This window comes from Branchiostoma lanceolatum, chromosome 18 (assembly GCF_035083965.1).
Source record: "Branchiostoma lanceolatum isolate klBraLanc5 chromosome 18, klBraLanc5.hap2, whole genome shotgun sequence".
Lineage (NCBI taxonomy): Eukaryota > Metazoa > Chordata > Leptocardii > Amphioxiformes > Branchiostomatidae > Branchiostoma > Branchiostoma lanceolatum.
In genome coordinates this window covers 13814135-13825568 of record NC_089739.1, presented here as the reverse complement: position 1 = coordinate 13825568, position 11434 = coordinate 13814135, and the positions used below count along the sequence as shown (strand labels likewise).

General features: G+C 40.0%; 1 protein-coding gene across 1 annotated transcript; it reads right to left on the bottom strand.

Annotated features, from left to right (window-relative positions):
• Positions 1-483: 483 nt before the first annotated feature.
• On the bottom strand, positions 484-10109 carry LOC136424019 (3-oxoacyl-[acyl-carrier-protein] reductase FabG-like). The gene is made up of 9 exons (XM_066412419.1): positions 9980-10109; positions 9193-9332; positions 6969-7061; positions 6296-6434; positions 2404-2444; positions 2021-2090; positions 1665-1701; positions 925-988; positions 484-654 (listed from the first exon to the last, which is right to left on the bottom strand). The coding sequence occupies exons 1-9, from the start codon at positions 10014-10016 to the stop codon at positions 484-486; spliced, it is 792 nt and encodes a 263-aa protein (XP_066268516.1). The 5' UTR covers positions 10017-10109.
• Positions 10110-11434: the final 1325 nt, after the last annotated feature.

Sequence of the window (11434 nt, the reverse complement as noted above, 5' to 3'; positions counted from 1 at the left end):
AAGGTTAGACGTGACAGGTCATTCGGTGTGATATAACCAGCTGCTGCCGCACCAACCCTGGAAACGGCTCAGGTGTGTATCTGAAAAAGGCGCCTACATTGGCTACATGGATACAGATAATTCCATTTCTTTGCAATATAAACAGAAAATATAACAATGATAATCTTATTTTAGTGCCAATTATGGTTTTTACAATTTTTTGTAAGAAAATCATGCAACCCAGGCCATTCTCGATATTTTCTTGCAGACTATCTGTATTTCACGTTTTTGTAAAAATGGGTGGTAAACATTGTACTTCATTGTGTATTTGCTGGATGACTTCGGCCGAAATCCAAAAAAAAAAGATAAAAAGAGAACTTAAAAACCAATGTTAAAATGCTTGTACTGTCTTCTGCACGCCTACCACCTTGTTTCAACCGTAAGTTCAACTGCGAACATGCCATTTTCTTCCTACTGCGAAATTAAATTGCCACATTAACGCATTTACAGTTCATAACTGAGTGTCCACATTGCATGCCTTCCGCCATCGATGGGGACCTGGGCGCCGGTTATGAAGGAGGCGTCCGACGAGGCTAGAAAGGCGATGGTCTTTGCTACTTCAGAAACATCTCCAACCCTTCCCAGGGCATGTGTGGTCTTGGAATGTTCCAGATACTAATGAACAATGAAAAGAAATTGCATTCCATGTGATAAGTTCTTCAATTTCTTGATGCAAATACTTGTACTACAGATTTCAAGACACTTTATTTGTACCTGAGCTCTCACAGTGCAAAAATAAAAATGTAACTACATATTAAGAGATTGCCTTGTTGCCAGAAAAGATATTGACACAAACGTTTAGCTCCATCCCAATTGAATGAGACAAAATTAAGGTTATTTTGATTCATCTTCCCACCATGTATTCAAATACAACAGGTCTCATACCTTGACATATTTCTGTTCACTCATCCCCGAACGTTTGTGTATCTCTGTCGCGATCACACCGGGGCTGTGGGGGGATATCAATAAAATGAATGAATCACAAGTAGGCAAAAAGATACGAAAACTTGTACTCAAATAGACTTAAAGGCCATCATGACAGATCCAAGACTAGCACAAATTTGGGACCTAATATAACATCCAGCATATCCACATCTCATAAAATCTAAAAATGGCTGACTCAACATAAATGTGACAATTATATGTTGTAACGTTGTAATGTTGTTGTTCTTCTTGTAATCCTACGCGGCACATACATGTGTAGGGCAGCAAGATTCCTTGCTTTACATTTAATTTAGCAGAGTATATCTTTACAGTGAGGGGTTGTTAACCCTTCCGCTGTTATAAGGCACCTCCTTGAACACAGGACCCCCATTTTACATCTCCTTCGAAAAACTAGTGCAGCACCAACCAAGATACCCTTCCCATGATTTGAACCGGGGTCTCTCACTTACCATCAAACTGGAACGAGCAGCATTGTGAGGCTGCTACCAGTTAAACTACAGGTCTGAACTTTTAGCTCCAAGACAATCTAACAACATGATGACAAATTTCCAACAATTAAATTAAATATTCCGAAGAAACGATTCTTTTTCTTCTCCTATGGCTTTTTGATACAAATTCCTCTTACTTCAACATAATTTGTTAATTCATAAATGTATACATTGATGAAACAGTAAACTTACTTGACAGAGTTGACCCTGATTTGCTTGGGAGCTAGTTCTGAAAGACCAAAGGTATATTTCTAGTCTTCAGAGACAGTGGAATAAACATAGCTCAAGTTTATGATACACACGCTGTATATCTACAGTCATCAGTTGTTTGTGCAAGTTAGTAAGAAATGTTCGCAGTTATCCGTTCATGCAACTTTTTCTGACATTCTGAAATTCAACTGACAACTATTTGCCTTGGTTCATTCAAGTTAGAATGGGTTTCAGTCAACCCCCGGCTTACTGTCATAATCTCTGTCCAATACGCACTTAAGAAAAGTTTAGCCAAACACACGATACAAGCACACGAATATGAGCAGAATTTCACTGACCGAGTGCAACACATCTTGTGAACTGGTCCAGTGCTGACTTGCTCATGTTGTAGGCAAGAACTCCCGGGAACTGAAGGGGAATATTTGTATTAGTGAGGAAATATCTCACAACGTACTCAAAGGATTAACAGGTCTCTGTTTATCGTAAATGGGATTTTTTTTTCTGTCAGTCCTGCAAACACATGTTAAGTTTCATTCTATATCGATACAATCAATTCAAGGCAATACAGATAAACCAATTTTAATCTTGTTGCAAGTCCAAAACTAACCCGAGCTTGTTCCGTAAGCTATTTCACTGTTTGAACTGAACATGAACAACTTTGTCAAATTACCCATAATGCATTACACTGCGCATCTTATTACCGGTTACAAAGAGAACTTACCGCTCGTGTTCCACACACACTGGACACATTCACAATGGCACCTGAGAAAACAAACAAAATCAACATTGTCTAAGACATATGTAACATCTACTAATATAATTCTGTAACGTACACGTTACAATTCCACCTGAGTACATATCTTCGCCACCCTGAAAGCCGTTCTGTCTCACAAGTATGCGAGTTATTATCTCCATGAAAAATGGAGATATTGTTTTTGGCGTGTCTGTGTGTCTGTGTGTGTGTGTGTGTTTCCGGACTATTGTAGTCAGCATAACTCAAGAACCTCTCTATGGATTACGATGATATTTGGTGTGTGGGCGGATGTGGTGAAGCCGAAATTTAAGGTCGATTTTGGGCCCCCTGGGATGTGACCTTGGTACTGCAGCAGAACTTCAATTTTTGTATATTTTGACCTGGTCGTGCTATGGTCTTGATTTTTGGGTGGCAGGTAGCTTGTGATGTAATAAAGAAGTGGTGTAGGTTTGGGCCCCCTAGCAGCTTGCTCTGGAATTGCAGGGGGGTTATTGTAAAAATCTTCTAAGGAGAATAACTGAACAGAGGAACGACGGATTTCCATGATATTTAGTATGCAGGTAGCTTAGACAGATATATACACAATGAAGTGCAGACTATGCTAATTTGGACTTAATTTGCATAGCTAATGAGGAAAATCTATATTTACAGTGTTTTTCATTATAAGACAAATACATGTAACATGTAGTTTATGGAAAGTGGAGCATCAACAGATACCAATTATGCAAATTTGCATAATTAATGCAAAAACACTGACATTCATAAAATTGGAAAATTATAGGACTGTCAATATTGCAACATGTGTAAGTAAGATAAAGGTGTTTATGATTAATCATATATTATGTAAATGTGTAAGTCATTTGCATAAATAGAACTGTTCATGGAGATATGAGGTCATGGAACTCTTGTTTGGGCAGTTTAGCATCTTCCCTACATGAGGCTCCGAAGCGCTTCTGGACCTTTGTTCGTGCGAAGTCTAAATCCCGAATTTTACCACCTGTTGTGCATCTTGAGGACTCTGTTGCTAAATCTGCAGACGAAAAGGCTACTTTGTTCAATAAGTACTTTTTCTCTACTTTCAGTCAAGCTGACCAGAATGTTCAGAAACCTACTATTGATATCAAAGTTGTTGATAGCCTTTGTAACCTTCTGTTTGATGTCGACTCTGTCCGAGATGTGCTTGTCAATCTAGACACAAGTAAGGCTATCGGCCCTGATAATATTTCTCCATTTGTGTTAAAGTATTGTGCCCAGGTACTAGCACTCCCTTTGACCTTGCTGTTTAACAAATCAGTCACTATAGGCGTGGTTCCTTCGTGCTGGAAAGAGGCTAACGTATCCCCTGTTTACAAAAAGGGGGATAAGCAAGTCGTGTCAAATTATCGGCCGGTTTCTTTATTGTCCATTGTGAGTAAGGTCATGGAGAGGTGCATGTACGACATGGTGTTCCCAATTCTGCACGAATCAATTCACGATCTCCAACATGGATTTGTAAAGGGGTGCTCAACCACCACTCAGCTGCTTGAGGTATATCATAATGTAGGCTCCATTCTTGATAGAGGTGGACAAGTCGATATGCTTTTTTTTGACTTCGCTAAGGCTTTCGACTCTGTTCCTCACTCACTTTTACTTCATAAGCTTCAGATGTATGGGTTTAACGGCAAACTGCTGTCATGGTTTCACTCGTACCTAGCTAACCGAAGGCAGCGTGTGGTAGTTGAAGGTAGTCTATCAGAGTGGCTCCCCCTTACCTCTGGAGTTCCTCAGGGCTCAATTCTGGGGCCAATGTTATTCTTATTGTACATTAATGATTTACCTTGCTCAGCCCAAAGCTCCATTGTAGCCCTGTTCGCAGATGACTCTAAGTGCTATAGAGAGATATGTAACCCTGGTGATTGTTATAAGCTACAGAAAGATATTTTCTCCATGTATGAGTGGAGCCTTCGATGGGGAATGTCTTTCCATCCATCGAAGTGCATGGTCCACCGTTTAACTCGTTCCAGGAGTCCAGTAACCTTAACCTACTATATGTCAGATATTGCCCTATCTACAGTCAATAGTATGAATGACCTGGGAGTTCTTGCCCAGTCTGACCTGCTGTGGAACAGCCATATTGTGAATATTGTGTCGAGAGCCAATTCTATTACTGGTTTCATAAGACGCACGGTCGGGTATGAATCCAGCCTTGTAGTACGTAAATCATTGTACATAACACTTGTTAGATCATTGCTTGAATACTGTTGTCAGATTTGGTCACCTCTGTCTCGCAATATGATGTCACTGTTGGAGGGCGTGCAGAGGCGGGCAACTAAGTTCATTATAAGTGCTAATGCAGATGCCCGTGAACTAGATTACAAGGCTAGACTAACATTCCTCAACATGTTACCGCTTACGTACAGAAGGGAGATTGCTGACATAATGGTGTTTATGAAGGCCATGGCAAATGTTTATGATCTAGATATGCACCAATATGTATCATTCTCCACTAGACCAACAAGAGGTAGCCGGTCTCACATGTTAATGCCAATTCGTTGTAAAACTTCAACATTTGCGTCGTCCTACATGCCCCGCCTTGTAACCGAGTGGAACAACCTCGATGTCTCAGTTAGAAACATGGGGATGTTGGCCTCACAACAGTCAGAACTCTTGCCATTTAAACGGCTGCTTATCACGTCATTTTCAGACAGGTTTAGAGAGAATTTTGCAACTGGCAACCTCTGCACATGGGCATCTGCCTGCAGATGTGCTACGTGTCTGGCGTTAAGACCGCGGTAGTTAGTGGTAGTGCCTCTCGGATGAAGTGCGATATGTTTAATTTTAGTCATGTTTTAATTAAGTTGTTGTGTAGTATTGTGCGATTTGACTGAGTACGTTAGCTATTGCTTATGTTTTTTATATAATTGTATAGGTTTAAATGTTTGTTATACCTGATATAAATATTTTTGTGGGGTGGGGGCTAGAAAAGGCATCATGCCTGTTCTCTCACCCCTTCCACATCTGTGGTAAATTTCAATAAACAAATATATAAAATCATATGTCCAAACAGATCTCCAACCCAACTCCCGGCAGTAATAGACTGCACTCCTGCATATAGCTTAACTCATGTGCATACCTCAGAAGGGTGCTGCACTATAGAGCTGAGCTCTCAAACCCTGTTTTTCAAAATGGTGGATCTATGTAACCCATCAGATTAACGTTAGTGGAGGTTACATTTGTACATGTAAAAGTGGCATTTCAAATTGGTGGAGACAAACGGATTTGTTACTGCACACCTATGACATTCTAAATGGAACTCAAAACTTTTTGTCAGATCACTACACAACATGCCCATGATATTCTTTGAAACCTTTAGTTTTTGTGAAAGTTGTAACAGTTACTACACAACATGCCCATGACATTCTTTGAAACCTTTACTTTTTGTGAAAGTTGTAACAGTTACTACACTACACGCCCATGACATTCTTTGAAACCTTTAGTTTTTGTGCGATTTGTAACAGTTACTACACTACACGCCCATGACATTCTAGATAAAACGTGAAAACTTTCGTTTTTGCAAAATTGCTACACGTGCACACTCTTGAAACCATTACTTTTTGTGAGGTTACTACCCTACACGGCCACGACATTCTTAATAACCCTTGAAAGCTTTCCTTTCCGTGAGATTACTATGCTATATGCCCATGACATTCTACATGAGACCTGTGGTTTTTGCGAGATTGCTATACTACAGTACACACCCATGACATTCTAAACAAAACTGGTAGTTTTTATGAGACTATTACACTACACTACACGCCAGTAACAATATGAAACTTGAAAGTCACTACACGCCCAAGACATTCCAAAATAAACTTCAAACCTTTAGTTTTCGTGAGATGTGGAATGCAGAGCTGAGTCAAGATGACCACACTGCGCACGTTGACGTCCATCGATTGGTCAAAGTCCGCCATGTCTATCGTCTCTATAGTGCCATACTTTAACGTGCCAGCGTTGTTCACCTGTTTCAATGGAAATACAAAAAATGTAATAGACTAATAGAAAAAGTTGATTTCCATCTCGCAAATGGTCGTCGCCTTTTGAAACGGTTGCAGTCTTTTGATGTGTATCAATCCGTCATTTTATGCTCTGTCGATCCATACTGTGATGTTTTTTGAGGATTTTGGCTTTTGACTCGGGTTCGAACCCAATGTGCTGCAATTTCTTCTTTTTTTACCATTGATTACATCATACATTGATAATTGAAGATATATTGAGCTTATATACTCTAAATTCTTTTGCTTTCAATAGGTTATGAGGCTAAACGTTACCTTCTCAGATTTAAAGTCTTATAATTCGTATGAACATCTATTGTGTATGGTATAAGCCCATGGCAACGGGTAGATCCTAGCACTTTAACTTGTGTTGATAATGCGTGTACTAAATTTGATTAGACATTGAAAAGATATATGAAGTATTGAGCAAAACAGGTATGGAAGACAACTTTGGAATTACGTCATACAAGTTCGAAGACTGTGACTAAGATAAAGTCATACCAGCACATCTACCCTGCCAAACTTCTGCACAGTTTGTTCCACCAGGTTTTTCTGTAGTTGTTCATCGCAGATGTCTCCTGTCACAAGCAGGATCTGAGGGGGAAAGATCTTTATGTTAACCAAGATTTGGTGTTTTAATGATCGTAACTTACTCCGTGCTTAAAATGTATTTTCAAGCCTTGAGCAAAAACTTCCGAAGTCATCGAAAAAAAGGTGTAAAAAGAACAAAAATAACAAATTTAATCATATTAAAGCAGTATTCTAGTTTACCGTATTTTCTCGATTAAAGTACGCACCCCCGATTCGGGCAAAGTTCCAGGCAAATTTGCGGCCTTGAAACGTAGAATGAGAAAACCTGAATAAAGTACGCACCCCTTCTCCGGGCGATTCCACAGTTTAAATGTTCCGACGAGTACGTGTCCTGAAGGTGGTTACTACCACAAATAATTGTTTAAAAATACATTTAAGTCGTTTAATAAGTGATTGTGTAGTAACTTGCAGCATTCTAGCCGGAACTGTTTCGTCCTTTACAAAATACGTTGAACTTTATCATGGTTACGGCCTGCTCGCCGGCCGTGAGGTACAGATTTGCGAATCATCGGAGGAAAATTGCGATCATACACACAGCACTGGGTAACAATGATGTGTCCAGAAAACTCTCCCGATACTGGCGATATATAGTTATTTCTTGATATAAATCCGAAGAACGCAACAACTTGAAAATAACATATAACGTTATTAAGTTTGCACGGCAATGCATACCGATCAGCCCGACAGACAACCGTCAAAAGAAACGGGCTGATGCCAAAAATATTTAGGCGGCCTTATAGTTTTCATGTAAGACCGAAAAATGATAATATATAAGTTCGAAACCCGGTATTTCCTCGTCAAATACGGCGTTAAATCCAACTGGAAAACCGCAATGTTTTCCAGCCGGGCCCCTCGCTGCCCCGACACGTACACGTACACGCCTTCCGCGGCTTGGATTGCGTAATACTATGCAAATATTGCATGACGCAATCGCGACGGGAAATGGAGGCGGCCAGACAGGCCGCGTTTCAATGTCCGAGCTTTGATATACCTGCCGAAATCATATGCGTATTATGACGTTTATATCGGTGCATACACATAATTTAATCTTCTTGGTTCTCCCGTCGTTGCGGCGGAACCGATGTCAGTACCGATGCCTTATATGGTGTACTTACGGTGCCGGTATTCTTTTCGGGGTTCCTTGGGCACTGGGATCGGCTTGGTGCCGAACAATGCCGGCGGTATGACTTGATCCGGGTGCCGGGTGCTCAGTACGTCAATCAGATTTCTTGTGTACTAGTACGGTACGTATCTATTGTTCGTGTTAATACATACAAAACACTATCGTATATTAAAGTTCAATTTTATTTTCACGTGTCAACATTCTTATCTAAACGTTATATGGACGAATCTAGAGACGAATCGGTGTTATTTGAAGGTCCCCTCGTTCTTGTTCCGGCTGGTTTGAGGTTCTGTACCAATTTGTCGGGACAGTGACCTCAAACAAAGTAAGCACCCCCGCTTTGGCGATATCCTGAGACACTTTTTGGATCTTGAAAAGTTTCAAAAGTGCGTACTTTAATCGAGAAAATACGGTATCATATGTACGTATCAAGTACTGTGTTAGTTCTGCTAGTTCATTCTGGTGAGGCTGAAGAAGAGTGGTGGATGTCACTCCAAATGAGGGCCTGCATGCCCCTTTTACGTAGAGCGTAATCGGCCGTTTTCATTTTACGTAGAGCGTTGCCGACCACTCCATAATTTAGCGTAGAACGTAGGGGGGGGGGGGGGCTTTCTGAATTTAGCGTAAAGCGTAGGGAGGCTTTCTGAATTTAGCGTATTACGTAGCCGGTCCTCCGAATTTAGCGTTGTCGGGATACCCCCCCCCCCATGCAGGCCCTCTCCAAATGTCTGGAAGTAATCTTCATAATTCATCCAGTAGTAGAGTTTGAATTGTATATGACTTTTTATGAGTAATGAATTCATTGTAAGGTATTCCATATAGTCTCTGTGTTCAGTCGTTCGTAAAACCCTCCTGTCCACTTAAATGTCAAAATAAAGAATAGTTTATTTTGTCCACATTTTCTTTCTGTACACTCGTCCATTTCGAGGTGCCCAAATGATGTCATCCATATATTAATCAAATCAGTATGGTCTGGGTAATCGATAAAAAAAGATGAAGAATCACAAGCACCTTGTCCTGCAGAGTCCCTGCCTCCACACAGACCTTTGCTGTGGCCTGCAGGTTTTCCTGGTTCCTCCCAGTCAGAGCCAGGTGCGCTCCCAGCTGGGCAAATTCCACAGCTGTCCCCCTCCCGATTTCAGAACTCGCACCTGGAGGGACAAAAACACAAGAAACACTTTAATAGTCATCAATACAACATCTCTTACTTTCTGGATTTAATACTTTAGGATACAATGTGTAAATCACTACAACAGAGTCAGAGAGCTTGTCCACTGGTAGTGGAATGTGTGTACAGTTACCGCATACTCTTTCCCAATTGCTGGGTGCTCAACAGAGAAAGCCGTATATATATATACTAATTTTCATAAGTCTTTGGTATGACCGAACTCACGACCTACCGAATACAAGGTGAATACTCTACCCACATGGCCATTGCACCGGACACATGGTTTGGGCAAATTGCAGTGAAACGCATGTTCAATCTAAAAGATATTTTACAGTGACCATCACAGATTTATCTACAGCCATAATGCATAAATTATAAGTTAACGTTAAAGACACTCCCCACCCTGCACTGTATATATAAATCCACATTGCATGATTCAAAATATATAAATTTATCATAGTTACGTAAACGGTAAAGGATGGGGGATTACAACTGTTTATAAGTTCAAGTTAAAATTCGCATAATTTCACTGACATTTCTTTCAATTTAGCATGAAATTATGACACGCCCCCCTCCCTATTTCCACAGTTACCTCTGAAAATGTGAATTATACAAACCATGTTCACTTACCTGTGATGATGGCAACCTTTTCTTTTAAGTCAGGCATCTTTCGGCGGAAGTCTTTAGACAATGAAGTCTTACTTTGATGTTAAAACAAAGTTTTCTGTCTTCAGTTTCACAGCGTGAAACCAAGTTTCAAGTTTCCCTTACTGTTTTGGTAGCTTAGATAGCATCAAACCGTCAAGAACTACTTGTGGGGAAAAGTACGAACAACAAGAAATATAATATAAAAACAACGTTTTGTAAGATTATAAGCTGTTTTGGATGATAGCATAGGCAGGAAATTTAATTCGTATGGATACATTTTGCGTGAAGCCAAGTTTATTCCCATGTATTTTCTACGTTTAGTTGCAATTAAGTTCATTGAGGTCATTGACCTTAAGTTGACGGCGGCGCGCTGGTCTTTATTTATATACATATACATATACTAGTACCTTGAGGATGAATAGGTGAAGAGGTCAGCACGCCTATATAGGGACATGTATTTTATTTTGCAAACTAAAGTGGATTCTGGTGTGTTCATAAGGACATTATGTTGACAAGATTTAATATCAAATATTAGATTAATGAAAAGATATGGATCTCTGCAGACTTTTTAAGGGAAGTAAAGTAAACTGCAAAGTAGATAGCAAACAGCATATCAAATTTCATGAAATAAGAAGGGGGTTTCTTAATTAGATGTATGACTTTAAGCTTAATCAATTCTGCAAACGTTAGGAAAAGTCTTAACTAATGCTGCAAAGTACTACAAAAGAAACCCATTTTATTATCTTCGCCGTGTACTAGTACTCAGGGAAGATTATGTTTTCGGTTGAGCCAGCTGTTTGGTGGGTCTGCATGTATGTCAAGAGCATAACTCAAGAGACCTTTGATTAATCTTTATGATTTTTGGTAGGTGTGTAGTGGTTGTGCAAAGGAAGGTCAAGTTCAAAAATGGTTTACCTTGCGTTTTTCAACAGTACTGCAGCGGACTTTTAATTTTAGTGCGTTTGCATGTAGGCAAAAAAGTGACGGAAACGTTAATGGATCTTCATGATTTTTTTGCAGATGTGTAGATGTTGTGAAAACGGAGGTCAAGTTAAAAAATGGTTCTCCTGGCATTTTCCGTGGGTACTGCAACGGGCTTTGTGTGGATGTATATATGTGTGTGGACAACATAACTCAAGAAGCTGTTGATGGATCTGTATGACATTTAGTGGATGGGTAGGGTTTACAGAAGGGAAGGTCAAGTTCGATAATGGGCATTCTAGCGGGTACCTAAGGTACTGCAGCGGAGCTTCAAAATTTAATGTCATATTTTCTGAAAGTGCCATGGTCATGATATTTGTGTGGTAGATAGTTCATGCCACAAGAAGTAAGTTGTGTAAGTTTGGGCCCCCTAGCGGCTTGTTTAGAACTGCAGTGGGTGTTTTTGTTTTGACATTCGGTCACGTATTACTTGAAAAGGGGTAAACAGATTGTCGT